The sequence below is a fragment of the Melospiza georgiana genome, chromosome 10 (assembly GCF_028018845.1).
Source record: "Melospiza georgiana isolate bMelGeo1 chromosome 10, bMelGeo1.pri, whole genome shotgun sequence".
Lineage (NCBI taxonomy): Eukaryota > Metazoa > Chordata > Aves > Passeriformes > Passerellidae > Melospiza > Melospiza georgiana.
Window position 1 is genome coordinate 14,194,467 of NC_080439.1, and position 20,048 is coordinate 14,214,514.

A 20,048-nucleotide genomic window follows, 5' to 3' on the forward strand; every position below is an offset into this window, starting at 1 on the left:
GAGGCAGAGCTTACCAAGCTCACACACACAGACAGCAGGGACTGGGACAGGTGAGACACATATATTGAGTATTCAGTGATGAGCCAACAAAAATCTCTCACTCCTACCCCTGCACTCTTTCTCATTCTGGCTGGCAGATAAAGCAGGCCTTTGCCATTAAATCTGTTCATTTATCAGTCTCTGAAACAGTTTTCTGCTGAATTTACTTTGAGGACTCCCTTAATCCACCTCTGATACAAATTTACAGAAATAAACTCTTTTTTTTTCTTAAACTCGTTCAGCGTTTAGAAAGCCTCTAAAACCTGAAAACAGTTTGAAATTTAGTATCAAACCCACACTGCTTATTAATGAACTGCAATCATTCCCTTTGTACAAAGAGCACAGAGAGCAGATAGCAGAGAGGGCAAGTCATGCCAGCAGACCTCAAATTGCTCTCCAAGGAAAAGGAAGAAGAGTAGAGGCACTATAACTTTAATGATGGTTCTCTCCAGTGTTAAACTTTGCCATTTTGTTTTTAGGTCAGATAATTGGTTTGGCAGAAAGTAGTGGAATAAACAGAATAAGATCCTGTTCTGTTAAGTTGCATCTTATATAGAAAACCTCAGGTAAATTACTGTGTATTTTGGATGCTTGAAAGGATTAAAAGTTAGTGCTAAAAAGAAACATATCCAGAAAAATAAATAGCTCTAGTAGAGAATAATGTGGAATGAAGAATAGAAGTAGACATTCTCCGAGCTGCAGGGAAACAGGAGCTCTGGAAAGATTTAGACCAGAAATCACAGTAGTATAATGAGCATATGTCATGTTATGGTGCTTTTAAAAATCATGGGGGGCACACTGAGTAAAAAAACTTATCAGTCAGAATGAGTCACTCCATACTTGTTCCTGAAATAACTACATTATGAATTGGATGCTTTCTTCTAGTTTTCTTCATCCCTGAAATCTGTTGGTAGATTGGAGGAAGGGCAAACTGTAACCCTAACCAGTCTTAATAAAGCCAATTTTTCTTGCCCTAAGATTAATATACTTTAAAAAAACCATTTACTGCCTATGGCATACATTTGACTAATAAATTCTCACTCCATGCCATGACCTGTTTTGTTACTGAGCGTTCCTGTCATGGTCAGAGCCCATCATTCTAACAGAACCATTTTCCTTTATTCTAGGACCTCTGAATTCACCACTCAATGCAGACCAGAGCACCAGTGGCACAAAAGATCATTTCCTGATTTATAATTCACTAAGCAAAACAGAGCAGCAGCTGCAGGCTTTGTACTTGGCTGGGACAAACATCAAAGCACCAAGTGGCTGCTTTGCTGTCAAGACACACCTACGAGTTTCTAGGCAAGAGGAACAAAGAACTATAACTGATCCCCTGGTCTAAGAAAGCCACAGCTGAGAAAGGACAGAAAATTTAGATGGCAACATGCTGCTGATCACCAGTTCCTGTGCTGCCAGGGTTCTGTGTCCTTGTATCAACAGCACCTTCCAGCAGAAACCATCTCAATGATTGGTGGTGGTGCTAATCAGCATAACTGGAGATAAGAGATTTTAGTGCTTAGTTACTTCTGTTGTAGTACCTGAGCATTCCCCCCTCATATTTGTGGTGCTCCCCCATATGCCTTGAGAACCTTGTGCCATTTCTGCAGACTGAAAGCACAAGAACTGTTTTCACATCTACATGTTATTTCAATGCATCTGTTTAGAAAATCCTTTATACAGAATTTCAACCCTAAGCCTTATTTCCAAATGAAAATCATCAGACTACAAGGATTGCATTCTTAATATCCAAAAGCTTAAAATATTTACAACTTTTTAAAAATTCTAAAATTCCAATTCTTAAAATACTAGTCATTTTCCATCTATCCAAGGCACATTCTGGAATCCAAAGCCAAGCTCAGCACGTTTTCTTTGGCAAGGATCATAAAAGTACTCAAAACAGTACTCAAAGCAACAGAACACAAAGATGGAAAATGTTTCTTAGTTTGTGAGGCTTAGAGCTATTTTGTATCTGTTCAATATAACATTTCAACAAGCAAAAGGACATACAAACGTGGAGTTACTGGTGTTCTGGTGTATGACTGCTGGCTAATAACTCTGAGACACTCAAATTATTTAGTGCACAGTCCCTTTGCTTTGGTGGCATCATTTCTCATCCCAAAACACCTGTGGTGGCTGCACTCAGGGGTGGGAAACAGGAGATGACCTTGGCCAACTGCAGCAGTTTCTTTCTGTGGGACAATTTTCATTCTGTCCACAAGTTTCCTACTGCTGAGCTCCTGCCACATCTCCAGCCCTGGCTATGAAGGGTTACACCAGGAAGGAAAGTGCTCAGTGGTTTGAGACAAAATTGCTGCTGCATGTGTGGTACCTGCTGTGATTTGTGTCACCCATTTGAACCTCAGCCACAAAGCTGCAGTTTTTATCAAGGATATTTGCGAATATGTAACTGCTCTGAGGACATATGGCCAATAAATAATTCAGAGTTATCTATCTTCCCTGCAGTTTTCTTATCCACCTACCACCTTTTAATGTTTTGTTGGCCTGGAAACAATATTGTTTATGGCACTTCGAGTATAAAAGTGTTGCTGACTGGCAGTAGACTATTTCCAGTGTGATACCTTGAAAACAAATTGGTTCTCCCCAGTCTCCATCTGCTTTGCTCTCATCTGCTGTTAGCCCAGAGAAGTCTTGGTTTGCATTTTGAGTGCTTAATACTGTTCATTTGCAATTATTGATTCCAAAATTGTTACAATGTGATTGAATTTGTTGTTTCTTTTTCTCTCCCTCTCCCCCACCCCTTTGTTTTCTTTTCAGCTCTATATCCATTTACAGTCCCAAGGAGAATCCTAATGCTTTTGATGCTGCAGCTTTCTTCCAGTCAGTGGGAAATTTTCTGGGGATCTTTGCTGGATCATTTGCCATGGGATCTTCTTATGCTGTTGTCACAGCTTTAATATCCTTTATGGTTTGTTTTCAGGGAGCAAATCTATATATATTGGAAAAAATATGCCATATCTGAGAGTGACCATCTTTAGTTTGAGCCTGAAGCTTTTCACTCAAGGCTCAAGTGTTTGTAAACAAACAGATAAAATCATAAATTGACAGGAAATGTCGTTTATCAGAATCTACAAATTTCTTCATTAGGTAGGACTCTGGCCTTTATCACCCTATTTGCAAAGACTTGTATTTTAAGGAAAGTGTTTTGAAGTATATTGAGGCTCAAACATTAATTTTTTAAGAACAAGAACTTATTTATGAACTCCAGGCTAGCAAAAATTATACATAACTACAAGGGAAACATTACACCGTGTCAGTGTGACCAACAAGCCCATCAGTTTAACTAAGCTGGAAATTAAAGGTCTTTCTGTTGCCCTGCATTTTTTTTCTTGTGTTTTGCAGCTCATATAGAATGCTACTGTAGAAAGATCAGTGATTTTGATCTTTTTGCATTCACACAAATGTAAACAAATGCCAGTTTGTTTATAAAACTGGGCAAAATTACTTCCTTTTCCTTTTTTTCTAGGAAAAAGAATATCAAATGCAACCAACTGGGTATTAATTCAAACTCTACAAAAGTACTTAAAATAGCTGACTTTAAAATCTGTTCTGGATTTTGCTCCTTGAGATAAGTCAGAAGCTGTGCAGTTCTTCCCAAATTCAATGTTTAGATGAATATGGTGGGGGAGCTTGCTTTCTTTCTTTCATCCTTTCTCAGATGGGGGTGATTTTAGCTCATAAAACAGTTGGGTTTTTATTTTTCCTTAGTAATCTTTTAGCACTTGACCAAATTCACAAAGCTGTGTGAGTTTCCTATGTTGGAGACAGGTCTGTTTTTCCTCCTATCCTGGAGTGCCTTCTTATCAGCAGAAGCTGCTGGGCTTACAGGTAAGTATTGCATTTAATGAAATAAAAGCAATTTTGTATTGTGCCTCTAGTGTGGGTAAAATGCATGGTTTATTTTAGGCATGACATTATATCTAAAGCTCCTAAAAGCCTGTTGCTATATTGGAGATTGTTTAATCTTTAAGAACAATTCTGTAGTGCCAGTGAATAATTCTTCCAGACAAAGACATAATAGATCAGGCTCAAGTCCTCAGTCTCTCCTCGCTGCATTATCCCATCCCTATTAATGTCTCTCTATTAATCCCCCTATTTTCTGGCCAGCTAGGAGACCAAAGATAACAGTAAGGCAAGGAAGGAAGGAGGCAGTGCCCTGTGATTACCAGCCTGTGCTCCTCTGCACACACTCCATATCCTGGGCCTTTCTTGTTTTTCTCAATCATCAATAATTGAGACCAATTATCAATAGTAAACCAAGAACAGGGCTAAGGGTGGGTTGCATCCACCTTTATACTTACAAAAAAAAAAGTCATCTTGTTCAGTGCACCTACATGTACATTTTGGCACAGCCATGTCCCAATGACAGGCAGAAAGATGTGAGATCCAATAGTTTTTTCATTTATGCCAGGAAACAAATTGTACAATCACAGTCAATTATGTACCCAGGGCCTCCATTAAAGTCCACACAGAAGTTTAGGCAAAATTTGTAAATGGATATAGTTTACCTCCACAGCAATCTATTGTATAGTGTGACTCAAAAGAACAAAGTTTCTATGGCCTTGATTGTTTTAATGCTCTTGAGGTTGTCACCTCTGAACTCCAGTGCTCTAATTAATGTCAGGGAAAATCAGGAGAAGAAAAATGCTTAATGGAGTGTAATGCAGCCCATGCTGCTTTGTTCGCAAAATCATTCAAAGCCTTTTGAAGGCAACAGTTATGTTTTTACTGAGTTCTCTGGAGCCAGCATGTTACTTTTTTAATATCAGCCACACAATCAAACCATTTCTGAATGGGTATTAATATCTGCATCTTTGTCTCACTAATTATACAACTTTGCATCCTGTTTACTGCCAAATTTTTCAGGCCAATGAATAAAAACAGTGGTACGTGAACTGAACAAAAGGGTGGTAATTAATTTCATCAAGAAAATCAGATACCAGGTGGAATGAAAGTCCATTTTGTCTCTTAACAGCTCTGTACTGGTTTGGGCAAGGGTAGCATTAATTTTCTTCACAGTAGCTAATGTGGTGCTGGGATATTTCAGGGGTCCCTGAGAAGCTCTTAGACAGAGCCAAGGGGTTTTCTGCTGCTCAGCCCAGCAGCAGAGGGGCTGAGGGTGCCAGGACAGCTGACCCCAGAGCAGGAGAAGCTGCAGGAAGGTTTCTCACTCTTGCTCTTGCCTCATTCTCTCCCCATCCCACCAAGGAGAAGGGAGAGAGGCAGCAAGCAGCTGTGAGAATCTGAGCTGCTGCCTGGGGTTACACTCAACAAGCTCTTAAAAATGTGGCATGAATACTGCAGAAAAATGCAAGCAGAGGAGGAGGATTGTTGATCACTTTCCTTTTACTGGAGGTACAGATTTCCTAAACCAGTGACTTCCAAGTAAAGACTGTTTTAAAATGCATTCCTCACAGAGCACAAGGATGCTGTGTTTCAGCAACTGAACAATTGATTATACATTGCACACAAAAAGTAGATTTGTAAAGGAAACACTCATATCTTTCAGAGCCTCAGGTGCTGCACCAAAGGTAATTTCCATTTCTCAGGCATAGGAACAGACTCTATGTCCAGACAAAAATAATTGGCATGTGTCCTTTTTGCATGCTGCAAACGTGATGATGGACAGCAGAGTCTCTCCTGGTAGTTACCCTGAAGAGTGTTTCATTGCTCTTTTCTGCTGTAATATATAAAATACCTGAAATAAAAGACTTAATTATTGAACGCCACAGATGGTGGTGGAAGCCATGGTATGGAATTTTAAATGGACACAGGCAGAGAAGGAGGAAGAGAGTGGAACCAAAGTAAAGTTTCAATTTAAGGGAAAAATAAAAAACTGTTGGGAAATTTAACTAATTCTTAACAAAATAGGAACTGAAAGAGGAGAGATAATTCACCAACACCTATATTCCAATGAAAAGTATCAAGCATTTTTAGTTCTGTCACTAGCATTTTTTCATGGGTATTCTTCATGGTTTCTGAGTTTCATGTGGAAATTGTTTAATTACACTGTTGTCAGAAGGCAAAGTTTAATCTTGAAACTTTTATCACTTAAATCTTTGTCACTTAATTTCTGTAAAAGGCTTTTGTCAGAAGCTGTTATTATGGAAAAAAATCATGGGGCCTTTCTTGTGGCTTCAGAAGCTCAAAGCTGTGTTTTATAACTGCATTTACTTTATTAGTACTGTGCTGACATTACCCTTTAGTTGCCTGGCTTAACCAGTTTTGATGTTGCTTTTGTCTTTCCTCTGAAATAGTTCTAACTCTCCTCCTTTCAAAATACTATTTTAAACCCCAAGTTCAGCAGCAGAAATATTCTGTTGGTTAAGAGATTTTCACCAGACTTTGGTTCATCCCTGATCTCTCATAGCCATGCTGAGGAAATGTGTGCAAAATGCAGATGTGTGCACACAAAGCACCTGCTGCAGGGGGAGCCCAGCAAAGGGCACTCATGCTCCAGGACACACTCAGCTCTCACTCCACACTCTAATTTCTTGCTTTGCCCTTTGTCTCAGTGGGTGCAGGTCCTGGTTTTACAGCCCTGTGCCTGTCCTTACCAGCAGCTGTGAGAATGCAGAGAGCCTCAGCCCAGCAATGGCACAGCTGCACCACTGCATTCAATGCACCACACTGCTAGTGCTGACATGCTTCAAAAATCAACTGGTTCCATCAGACATTTATGCCTCTATTCATCTTCCTTTTCCTTGGACATTGTGCTTTCTCTGTTCATTCCTTCTAAATGAACTTCAAAGGATTAACACTAGACTAGTACTTCCCTGTAGCTATGAAGTAATGTAATTGCAAAATAATTTTATTCTTATAATGCTTTCCACAGCAGTCATTCAATCATTCTGAGCTTTTTGAAGTGTAATATTGAAGTATTTCATAATTTATAAATAATGGGCTATACTGTTTTTTAGTGGGTAAAGTAGGTGGTAGTGTTCACTTGTTTAGCTTGCAGATTTCTAAAATAAAATTTAATGGAGAGTAGTACAGGTCAATATTTTAGAAAATATTTCATTTCTCTGCCTCAAGATATCCCATGATATATAACACACAATACATGGGCCTGACCCTGGTTGAAAAATGGATGTGATCGAACCAGCAAATCAAAATAAAAATCTGGGATGACTACACAATCATTGTTATACTGGGAACTGGAAATTATAAATTAATGTTATGGTTATTAATCTTATAGCTATATCATCAAGCTGTGACACATGCATGATAAATTGATTCTTATACAGTAGAATCTAATTTGTGCATTTTCTCATTTGCCCTGGAGTATATCATTCCTGACTGCTGAGCAAAGCTGTAATAGCAGAATACTAGAGTAAGGTCAGTGCTAATAGAGATGTTTTCATTTGCAAAGTTCATTACATAGTATTTACTAGTAGGCTATGAAAAAAAATCACAAATAATTTAAATTAAACACTTGTTGAAATAAATCAAGAAAGTATATCTTGCATTTATTAATTGCTTTTTATCTTATTTTATAATTAACAACATTTTCTAAATTTTGAATGATCACTCAGTCTGAGAAAGGTTTCATGATGTACATGGGCATTTAATGGTCATCTCACTTAGACCTTCTCTATCTACAGCTGTTTGAAATGACCAGATACTCAAATAAAAGGAGATTAATTTACCTGCAGAAATACATTTAAGCACATGGGAATTGACCTGTATGTATGTGTTCATTTGGTGCATGCTTCAAAGTCACACAGTGACTCAGTGTAAAGGCATCAAAATTGCAGCCAAGCTCTCTGATTTTTACACAGTAAAGACCTGCATTATGAAGGCAAAAAAGACAATAGACCTTGAAGGAAAAAATTGTTGCAGAGTGTAATTTTTGTTCCTTTACTAGTTTTCAGAGCCCTGATCATTATAAAGCAAAAAACTTGTGATAATAAATTACTGCTGCTTCCTCACCTTCAGCAATTCTTGTCTGGACATTTTGTGATGTTTCTGCCTTTGCGACACCTGCCTTCCTATTCAGGGGCTCACAGGAGAGCAGAGTTCATCTATCAGGAAAGCTCTTCCTCCTTTTCCTCCAAAAATAAATAAGCAGCATATTATGAATGAGGTGCCCAGGATGAGTCCAAAGATTGGTTTCTCCCTGGGGCAATTTTGTGCTACTTTTCTATTTAGAACATAGCAAGCATGAATGTCACCAACTTCATTTTCTTTAATACTGCTGACAAAGTGCATTTATCCTCATGCTGTTCACTTCTCCTATCTGTTTTCTGTGATTTGTCTAAAATCTGTTATCTACCTCATTGCTTTTTTAAAATGCTGTGAGCAGGTCTTGTGCACACTCTCAGAAGGGATCTACCAAAACATTTCTCTCTGCAGTTGTGAGCACTGTGAGCCCAAGGCAGTTTGGGCTTCAGTTCACTGAGCTGACGTTATTCTATACAAGGAAGATATTCTGGGCTTTCAGTTCTAAACTTTGTGGCTTTCTTTTCTGTATTCATTACTAATGTGCCATGCTGTGACATGCAGAGTAGGCAGACTCCTGCCAGGGACGAGGGAAAGGGGATAATTTGGCTTCCAGGTCAAAAGCAAAGAGACCACAACTCTTGTAAGCTCAAGGTCTGCCACTCCCAGGAGCACAGGATGGAATCTAAGCCTAATTAGGAAAACAAGAGATAAGAAAATGGCATTTGCCCAGCTGTGCAGAGACAGATGACAACTGAGCTGGTCTGCTGCCAATCCCTTACTGGAGTCAGGGCTTGGGTCTGGCTAATTTAGAGGCTGCTGTAGGCACAGTCTTCTAAGGCAGTAAGAAAAAAAGAGAAATGTGTATGTTTTGGAGAAAATCACATTCTAGCAAAGCATTAAGCTGAGACCAAAGATCAGTTGCATAAAATGTGGATAGTGGAGTCTTATTGCTAGTGCAGAGGTTCAGCATAAACAGGGCAAGCACTCTTAGCATGGCCAGAATAAATGCTGTTCTATGTCACCATAGGAGTTCCAGTGGAAATTGAATTCAGCAATTCATTTGGGGTTACAAAAGTACAACACTGAAGCCCAGGTCTCACTTGAAGCAGCCAGGTACAACACCAATGAACAGTCCTCAGATAAGGGCCTAAAAAATCCCCTCAGTTCCATCTTTTGTTGCTATGTGTCACTTCAAAATAAAATCAGCCTCAGATAACTCCAGAGATAAAAGCCTCATGAACAAAGCACAAGCTTTGGTTTGCATTGGTGCAGGTCTGGTGTAAGAAACTTTAAATATTTTCTTTAGTATCAAGAAAATGATTAGTTACACTCCATACCCTCAAACAGCCTGGATAGGGAGGTTGTTGCCCCTGGGTGTGTGGCCCCATTACTGCAGCAACTGGAGGCACTCAGAGTCTCATTTCCTGCCACACACATTCAGCTGCAGCCCAGGAGATGCTGTGGAGATTTTGACATAAGCATGACTCCAAAGTAAATGTTATCTGATTTAAATAATTTCTTTTTTACCCAATCCTCATTGTTCCTTTTTCCATGCATTTCCCCACTTCTGATGAAAGACCAGTTCCTGCTGCTTTACTGAGAGATTTCAGGATGTTGTGCATCTTTAGAGAGGCATCCCAGAAGTTCTGGAAAGATTTTAAGTTGGGATGAAAACTGGTTTGCTCACAGGTCTTTTGAAATGAAGGTACACTTTATACCTATTCCTTTACTCCCCCAGAAAGTAGCAGCTTGGGGGTTTTCTTTTTCTAAATTCCCTTTTTTACCACCAAAAGACCTGACAGCTGGAGAAAAATGTCTGGTTTAATCTCTCAAATTAGCAAATTCTGAGGTTTTGATTGTGGCCACTCACTTCAAGTTTTGCATCAAAAGAACATTGCACCTGCTGCTCTTCTCTGATATTCCTTTTTGCATGTTTGTGAAATGGTGTAAAAAGATTTTGTCTATTAGTGAGAGCTAATATGGGAGCTATTTTCAGATTAGCACTTGTAAATTAATTCCCACACTATAATTTTAAGGTTCCCACTATCAGGAAAATACTATTAAATGTACAAGTTCCTATATAGTTGCTATATTTTTTATATTACTAGCTTTTGACTCAACAACCACTTCAACTACATATAATTGTAAAAAGTAATGTAAGAATAAGTTCTCTAGCTGTATTAACAGTTAACAAATTGTCTCAATTTCTCTGTTAAAAAATCAAATAAAATGGTAAGGCTTTTATTTCTAAAAAAAAAGAGGTTGATCTGAAGCTGAAAGTTTACTAGTGATAAAAGCATTTTTCTGTGAAATGTCTCATCTTTTATATTAAGAGAAAAATGTCAGTAATCTGTTAATAAACACAATGAGCTGTATTGCACTTAACTTACCACTTGTTTCAACTGAAAACATTCCCTGCTTACTTTAAGTTAGCATTTTGTTCTGCAATTGTAGTACTGTCTCAGTAATTGCTGATTTTTCCACTAAGTAAAGAGTGACTGAGCTGTCTCCAACAGCCTGAAACTGAGGACAAGTAAAAGGTCCACCTTGCTTTATCTGCCTCCTGCATCTAATGGATATTGTCTGTTTTCAACCCCAGTATTGCCATCTCTGCTCTTAGCTGCTTCTCTGTGAAAGCAAGCCCACAAAAACAGCCTCATTCTGTGCCACACTCTGCTCATACAGTACTTTTCTACCAAGCTAACTTCAATTCCAGCTTTTATAGTGCTACAAAGAAATCCAGATTGCCTTTTCCTTGTAACTAAAGAGTTCTGTGTTTGCCTCTTCAGGTACTTCTCTTTCCTTTTCAGTTAGCATGTAATTGATCATTACTCTTAAGTAATCATTTTTATGGATATTCATTACAAACAATTTTCTCCAAGTCTTTTAATGAACTATTCATTGTGAGAGTCATGGCTGGTACATATTAAGCTTTCAATTGCAGCAATTGGAATATTCCACTGCATTCCCCCAGTCTTCCCTGGAAACAGGGTATCTGGTTTCTACACTTGCATAATTGCATGGTTCAGTTCATTTATTCTTATTGCAAAATCAGATTTAAGCCATTTTATTCTTCATGACACTCTCTTGGTTTTCCTCACTACCCATAATTAACAGTCAAGATCAGTTTATAATCACAGCTGAATTTAATAGTCAATTTTTAAAATGCAAGACTTGACATCCTGATGATTAATAGAGAATAAACTGCATCAGAAACTCTTATCTCCATTTCAGTTACTGAGCCTGGAGCTAGTGATACTTAGCAACATTACTGTTTGCCTGTATTTTTAACCGAAATGTCATTATTTGAGCATCCCAGTGCATATTATTAATGCCTTGAGAATTTTTAAACTCTTCAGATCAGTTCTGCACAATCAAATCCAGTTACTGAGAAAAAAGAATTAGACACGTTCATGAGAGCAATTAGACCTCACAAAATATAAACTTCCTGGAATGTATTTCAGCAGCGACAATCTCACCATACCCCACAATATTTACCATGAAGAAAAGGCTTAGCGTAGCTAGGAAAAAAAAATCAAAACAGACTTAAAATAAATACAAGAAACAAAGACACACTAAAAGTTCAGTGGAATTTCTCTTGGCTAAAGAGTCAGTGTTCTGCAGAAACAGTACAGGTAAATTTAAAATAGAAAGAGAACTCAGAAGCAAACAAAATGTCTGCAGGGAACAATGATCAGAGTGGACACAAGGAAGCCCTGAGCTGTTGTGTAAATAATTATCTGCGCAGACATGCCCCAAGTCTAAGAAAAAGACAGAGCATTCTTCCTCCATGGCCATTTACATATGGCTACTGGTGGACACTGGTTTTGGATTTCTGTTTTCTCCCTATGTGTGTTCCTCCTGCATTATCTGTGTCCAGACCTCACAACCTTATCAGCTTCTGTGATTACACTACTGCACACAATGATGTTACTCTGTGATTCCAGTGAGTTACAACCAGGACCAAGGCAGTACTGAAAAATATCCCTATAAAACAAATTTGTTACTATTATTCCTGACAATCCTGCTTCCCCTGCAGACCTTCCACAAGCTGTAAGTATAACTGTGTCCCCAGTCACTGACCTGCTTGTTCTGGGCAGCACAGCTTGCACCTGCCAGAGCATCCCTTTAAAGCAGTGTGTTGTTGTTCACCTTGACATTGTTACACACTGCTTGTGATAAGATACAATCAGGCACAGACTGGAATGTTTTTACCCTGTTGCAGTCATTCCCTACCAAGTGATCCCAAACCATTTAAAAGTAACCTTTTTTTCCCTTCCCCATTCAGTCCCTGCCAAATTCTTTCAAATAGTCCAAATTCCTACATGTTACAATTATGTTAGTCCTACACTTACAATTACTGTCAGATTATGATTGGATCATACCATGTATTAATTGAAAAAAAAATTCTACAGCCTTTGAATTTCCAAATATACTACAGTGGAAATGCTATGAAAGCATGATTGGCCTTAGAACATATATCTCAAATTTCTTTTGTTATAAAAAGCTATTAACAGACTAATTTGGTTTTTTATGCAGCCTTTTGCAAGCCTAAGTAAGAAAACAGAAGCAGCTAACTCTTTTTTTTTTTTTAATTCCAGGTATTGTTGCTGTCCTTTTCTGTGGAGTCACACAGGCCCATTACACCTACAACAACCTGTCAGCAGATTCCAAAATGAGAACTAAACAGGTAGGACATGGAAATAAATTACATCATGTTTTACTCTGGTGTAAGGAGTAACAGTCACTGCAATACAGCTGGATGGGATTTCATCAATGTAAAGCAAGAGACTTATGTCTTCATCAGGGGAAGGACTGGAGATTTTGCCAGAAAACAGTAACAATTATCAGGATAAGCAAAAAAAATAAGAATATAAGAATCAGTTCTTCCCAAGAGACCTGAAATGCCAGACAGGTGTGGAGATAACAGCTTGCACCAACTTCCATGCAAAAATGCTTCAAAATTAAGGAAATCAAAGAGCTCCAGTAAGAAAAATAGAAGTGGTCTGAAAGATTGGATCCCTGTAGTTTTTTGCAAAGGGATTGTATAAACTGCAGTCTGGCCCACACATTTAAGCAATGACATTGTTTAATTTCTGTTTCATTGAAAATTGTCATAATTAGAAAGATAAAGATTTTTTTTCTTTCCATTGTGTTGTTTAGAGTTTAGAAATGTGAAATTCGATCATCTGGGGTTTTTTTGAAGAAGTGACTAGTACAATTGTAATTCTTTTTAAAACATGAGGCTGTTCTCAGGTCTATGGCATTGCAGTGTTCAAAATACTTTTCAGCATGAGTAATTTTAGACAACCCTGCCACTACCTAGAGCCTGGTAGAAGTAATTTAAATGCAGTTTTCTTCCCTTTTAACACTGACTCATATGTCCCAAAACCCCCAGGCTGTAGGAAATCTATCTCCTAGAATAAAATGGAAACTTATGGCCCAATACTATAATTTTCATGATGCAATCTCATACCTTTTTCAGCAATTCCTTTCTTTTAAGCATTTGAAATTTTACATAGAAAAATTCATCGCTTCTTGCACATCTCAATTTAATCAAAAATCCAATTTTCTATCAAAAACAGCTTGATAGAAAAAAGTACTGACCACAGTATCAGCTCAACTGCTAGAGTATCACAGATTTTAGATCACAAAAAAGTTTCTGGTCACTATTCCCATAATAAAGTGTTAGCTATTGAACAGTATAAGTCTTTTCAATTGCATTTCTTCATAGCAGGAGAGTCTGATGCTTTCAGAAAGTATTCCAGCAGAGAACCAACCTTTCTCTGATACCTGCATTGAAAGGGAATGACATGGAAATCTACAACAGAATTGTTTCTGTTCTGCAGAAAGACTGCATTACATATGCCATTACTCCCCTTGCATATAACTTATAATTTGAATAGAAGTTTTTTCAGGGATTCATCTGCATGTTTTAATGATGCACAGCTTCAGAGAGAGATAGAAAAAGCCAAGGTTGGTGGTATTTTTAATTATCAATGAAGCTTTTCAGCAGCAGAATCAACTAATATCTTGTTTAAATGCATCCTAGTTTTGTTCAGGTTTACTCTATTATTCCCTTCTATTCAACAAGTGCAAAACAAAATAGTGAAAATAAACCAAATTTACCCTTGAAGACACAGAAAAGGGATTATGTGTTTCTCTATGGAGCTATGAGTTTTATGCACACTCTCCTATTCTGTTTTTCTCTTGCCCATAAGCCCTTAATCCTCAGCCTCCTTTATGATATGGTCAAACATTGTTGTTGAATGCCTTTGAATTCTTCTAATTTATTTTCTAATCCAAATATTACCCTTTTATATGCAGCTGATTCAGTGAGACCTGCACTGCCTTTTTCCTTCTCTCTTCCCAAGAATTCTCTTCAAGCAAATTTAACGAGCCACACACTTGGCATTCTCCTAATCATATATAACTTCAGTGCATCTTCAATGAATATTGTTGCTCAGACACTTGGCTTTGCTCCCAATCTAAGTCATTTTTATTACTCATTACTGGCCAAAATCAAGGGCTTTTCAGTTCTTTTATAGAATTATTCCAAAGCAGTCTCTCTCTTTTGTTACAATATGACAGATCTTTCAGAAAGGAGTGCTGAACTGCAATACACACTGACAAAACAGTGAGTTAAGGCTGAAGCTGAAGCTTATAAAAACTATGGAAATTAGATTTAAAACTGTAAATCAGATTGCAAAATTGTGTTAGCTGTTTTTAAACAAACACTTTTTCTTTACTGCTTTGCATAATTTTCTTTACATTTTTTACTTGCTTTTAAATTTTTATAGCTTGATGGTAAAATCTGGTATAGAGTTATAGAGGTATTTTTGACCCTGATGCCAAGTTCTGCATTTCCCATAATACATCATCCTTTGCTCTAAGAAGTAAAAAGTTTCTCTTCAGTCACTGATGTAAAATGAGAACTTATCTACATTTCTTAAATGAGAATTTAAGAATGTCTATTAAAAAGATCTGTTAAAAGATGCCATGTAATTATTAGTCCCCATGTATCCTTTATTATTCTGTCAATCACTGTTTAAGATTTCATGAAAGAGAAATATTAGATTTCAAGCATCTGAAACTTACAGAATCTGAAACTATAAAGCAACACTAATCTTTTCACAAATAAATGAATTATTTTAACACTCTCATAAGAAAAGTAGATTTAAAAAAATTAGTGAAAATGGAGGCTTTAGCTAGTTTTCATTCAATTCAATTATCCCAATTTTCATTATGTATTTATAAACATTCTGTGTGGTTTTACTGTCATTTTTTAAGATGGGTGATGTTTTATGGAAGTCATTTTAAGTCATCATCACTGACCTGACAACAGCCATCATGATTTTCACAGTGAGATTGACCCTGCCCTCCATGGCAGCAAGGTTAGCTCTAACACGAGTGCTCCTGAATTTCAGGCACTTAAAGTTTAATTTATCCAATGTATCTTTAGTGAAGGAGAAGATGAAACTGCTGGGATGTGATTGAAAGGTATTTGATTCTGAGCAGCTTTCTCCAGAATTATTTACAGCTGCTATCTCCCCTCACGTTATGCTGCAGCCAGAGAGCTGCTTCTAAATCTCGGGACATCACAGCTCCAATTTTACTTTAGGCTTTGGATGTACAGCTGGGCTGGGCTGATTTGCTCTGCTACAAGAAAGTCAGAGGCTGGGCAGGGTGTAGTGAGATAAACAGAAATCCCTGGTTTGTTTAAAGTGGGCAGAGTGTAAATCCCTACAGGTCACCTCTAGAAAAGGATTCATGGATAAGATTGTGTTTTCTACAGGAAGATAAGATTCCTGGCTCTGTTTTTCTCTCTACCCTTTATCACTTTCACTCAAACGCCAAGCTAAGACCAGCACATTTTCCTGGTGGTGGAGTACTGACTAATGGCCATAAATATACTTCTGAGTTGTACCTTTTCTGGTCATGCTCCTTTAACTCTGGGGAACAACTTCCAACAATGAGAGTGGGGCAGGGCAATACCTCTCTTTGGTTAAGCGTGCAAGAGTATCAAGAATTCTCTTTGTAGACAAAATAGTGTCAGCAAGTTACAAATTCTGGAAAGGGAATTCTGAAATGTATCACCTAAGGAAGAAGAGCCAGGGAATTACAAGAAGACAGAGGAAAACATGTCCAGCCAACAAGGGAGCATGTCACACACTGCCCTGCCTGTCTCCATTCATTCCCCAAGCTAAGCCTTGTTCTCATGGTCACCTCTGAAACAGGTGTGTCTAACTTCTGGTGAAGGTTGCTTTCTCCAATGAGGTGCAGTAGCCTTTCTAATCACATGAGGAGTTAAACAGTTACTCACCTGTGCTGCTGTTCCTGATAGCAAGCCCATTAAGGGAACAAGCTGCCTCAGAGACAGGAGCTCCTGCCCTGATTGTTCAGCTGCACTGGGCGTGCTGTGTGCACAAGATTCCAAGTTAAGATTTCAGTGGCCCTTCACCTCCAAGGTTTAACACAGGCAGGAGAATGAGATAAACATCACTGCTGCTTAACTTGGGAGTAACTCTACCAAGATGCAGTCTCACTCAGAGGCTTGAGCAGATCAGTTTGCACTGCAGGGCTCAAAGTTCAGCCCCTACTCTGGGGCTTTGCTCACTGATGGACATAGTACTGATTGCTTCAAATTTTAATCTCTGCACTATAAAACAGACATGATTATCTCTGATTAATAAAAGCCATCACTTTGCAGGGGAGAAGCTTATATTTCCTGGAAATCCCTGAAAAATACATGAAGCTTTCAAAAGGTTCCTAGTATATGTCTTCCAACAAGGACACTGGCTAGGGATCAATCAGCTGATTTCTGGATCAGAAATTAAGCTGCATGCCAAAGACACTTTATTGTAAAAGGACTGTGGTTTTAAGCATATTAATTTAATTCTAATTAATCACATTAATCCAAACGTGGAAAAAACAATCATAAAACTTTTTGTAGTTTCTCAAAAACTGCAAATCAAATCTTTATAGTCCCTTGACCCTAATATGTTATAGTCTAGTCTCAATACAGACTTTAGACTTAGAATAACAGAATCATTGAGGTAGGAAAAGATCTCCAAGACTATGAAGTTCAATCATCAACCAAATACTACCATGCCACATCTACTAATTTTTTGAACACTTCCAAGGATGGCATTTCCACCACTTCCCTGGGGAGCTGTTCCATCCATGATTATGGACTCACTTCAGAAGCAAAGTAAAACAGTAGAGCAAAAGTAAAGTATGACAATAGAGGTATTCAAATCAACTGAAAGGGGAAAAAATCAATTAATCAAAGGAATGTTACCTGAATGCCAACAGACAATGTTTACTAAAAAGAGCATTGCAGGACTAAAGGCAGAGAGGTGACTGAAGTCACTGTATCCCAATCAAGCACCATCACTGGGATCTCAAAATTCTCCTGCTTTCCTGCTGGCCAATGGATCTTGTAAACCAGTCATAAGCAGACCTACAGCCAGCAGTGCAACAACAAACCTCCTTTCTTCAGATACATAATTCTGTCTTATAGGAGTTTCCCATCAGCTGTCTTTAGAGAAGAAAATAAATAATGCACTGAAAATTCTGCTTTAGTAGCAGAATGATGTCTCTGAGTTTGTTGTTAAAAGTGCATGCCAGGAGCTGCAGCTACTGCTGTTACCTTTCTGTGAGAGGAGGAGAGCAGCTGGGGAGAGGTGGCTGCACTACCAACACCCAAACCGCATCTGCTTTGTGAGGGTCCCACTCCAGATATCCAGCACCCATCCCTGGCAGAAGCAGCCCTTTCATTTCACAGGGAGCTGCAGCACAAAATGAAATGGTTTGGTACTTTTATCTTAAACCCTCCACAGTCACACTGGACATGTGTGTGCCCTGGGGCTTTGGCTCTGCTATTTGTGTGAACATTTAAGAGATCAAACCAAGAGAGCTGGGCTTGCTGCTATATTACACAGCCTGTATTAATTTATCTCTGGTTAATGCCTACTATTTTCTGTTATCAAAAATTGGACTGTTTATAGATAATGAGTTTATACTTCTAGGAAGAAAAGTACATGCGCAAATGTCAGGTTATAATGGCTCTTATGATTCAAATTCAATTTATAAAAAAAAGAGAGTATTTCCAGGCAGAGGAAAACCCTAAATGCCCTAGATTATTAGCAAGGCAGAACTACCACAAGGATAATTCTCATCCTTTTGAAATGAGCAGCCTAATTGACAGCTGTTGTGATTTGTTCCCTCTTCTTAGAGACAAATGACCTTTAAGGCACTGCAAGAGGTCAGTATTTCCAACACAAATGATTGGCAAAGAGAAAGACTGAAAGAAAAGTTATCTCTCAGAAAGGTTACCACCAGTACCAGATTCTAATCTGCCTTTGTGTCTGTGCTGTGCTGGGGGAATCTGTTTTCCCAGCACGCCTCAACCACAGTGCCTACAGGAAAATTTCATACCAGAATGGGGATTTATTATCTTCCAAGGTATAGAGCTGGCTGTCTGACAGTCCCCTGAGAGCAAACTGGAAATCCTTTTTGGCTAATGCATGGCATTCAGGTCTGGCACTCTTCAATAATGCACGAGAGGTCTTTGCCTAAGGAATCCAGTAAAGTCCAAATTCTTGGTGAGCATTAAATAGGTTGCATGCATGAAACACATTTTTCCGTTTAAGTGGAGACTGAGCATAAAAGTTAGCTCTGATGGCCACTGTCTCATGGTTCCCTTTCTGCAGCTGAACAAAAGAAAGTTCTCTGATTTCCAACCTCCTTGAACTCCTGCAAGTTCAGACTCAAAAGTGATAAAGACTGAGGCTTCAGGCAGTGCTGCCCAGGAAACAGCACAGGTGACCAACTAACAGGGCTCAACAGAAAGGTCTGGAGAAGATACTCCTTTTGATAACAAGAGTCTGAAAATAGCATTTGGAAAGATTTTGTTGTGCTGGAATAGCATTAGTATAGTTTTGCCCATGTTTTAGACAGTTTTGCTGAAATATTTCAGAAATTAGTAATATTAAGGAAAAACCTTGATCTTGTTTTCTGATATTTCACCCAGATTTTTTTTTCTTTTTTTTTTGAGACAAGGCCTATAGCAAAAATCTTAATTTTGCAGCTGTTGAAAACAATCAGGGAGAACATAGAAATGCCTTTGTATTTTTTTTCTTTTTGAGAGAAGGAAATGACACATACATAAAAGGGTTGTAAGCGTGGTTTAAAAAATAATGGTTTATGCAGCATTTATCTTATGGCTATTAGGATCAGATACCTGAAACTGTAGGTAAAATCTATTTCTAATTTTCCTGTAGCTAACCTATATTGGAAACAACACAGGCCAGAGTCTTCTACCCTTCTAAAAGTCCAAAGCTGAGGTCTCTAGACACTGGCTAGCATTACAGCTTAAGCCTTTGTACCCATGGAGCAGCAGCCCCTCATTCTTGCCCTGTGCTCTCCCTCCTGAGCTCCAGCAGTGTCAGATGTGCTGGCTGAGCCCTGTGCTCCTGACTGCAGAGCCAGAGCATCTCTGCAGAGCCCCTGGCTCTGGCACAAACAGCCTGCCCTCGTTCAGCAATTGCCTTCTCCTCTCTAATTGAATATGCACCACATGCAGAGTGCTTGGAATAATTGTTACCTTTAAATGGATTGCAATTGACAGGAAGTGTACAATGAATTCCAGTCCTCTGCACAGCTATTTTCTGTGTTTAGCAGAAAAAGATGAATGCTGGAGACATGCCAGGTGCATTGTTTGACCAGATGTACCATAAGATCTTATGGAACCCTGTAGAACAGTGTAATGCTATAAAGAAATCTGAAGCTGCTTACTGTATGGGTTTAACAAGAAGAATCATAACAACACAAGAAAATCTTGATTTCTGCAGAAGAAATTATACTACCATGTCTTTCAATCTGAATTTCTTAACAAAATCCCTCATTATCTGACTGATGTTCCTGATTACTTCACCATGCTAAAAGAATGTTAATCTGCAGTCTCTTTACATGTGACTCCCCTTAAATTTATGTGAAAATGCTGTAATTGTTTCCTCTCTTTCAGCTGTGAGCTACATGAT

The 20,048-nt window shown here is 38.4% G+C and overlaps 1 protein-coding gene across 1 annotated transcript in view; it reads left to right on the forward strand.

The window, feature by feature from the left end:
* The window catches only part of SLC9A9 (solute carrier family 9 member A9), a 171,983-nt gene that overhangs the window by 67,090 nt on the left and 84,845 nt on the right, over window positions 1-20,048 (forward strand). Inside the window, exons 7-9 of the mRNA XM_058031120.1 lie at window positions 2,818-2,956; window positions 3,783-3,888; window positions 12,606-12,694. Of these exons, the coding sequence (XP_057887103.1) occupies window positions 2,818-2,956; window positions 3,783-3,888; window positions 12,606-12,694 (334 nt within the window). The remainder of the gene's footprint in view (window positions 1-2,817; window positions 2,957-3,782; window positions 3,889-12,605; window positions 12,695-20,048) is intronic.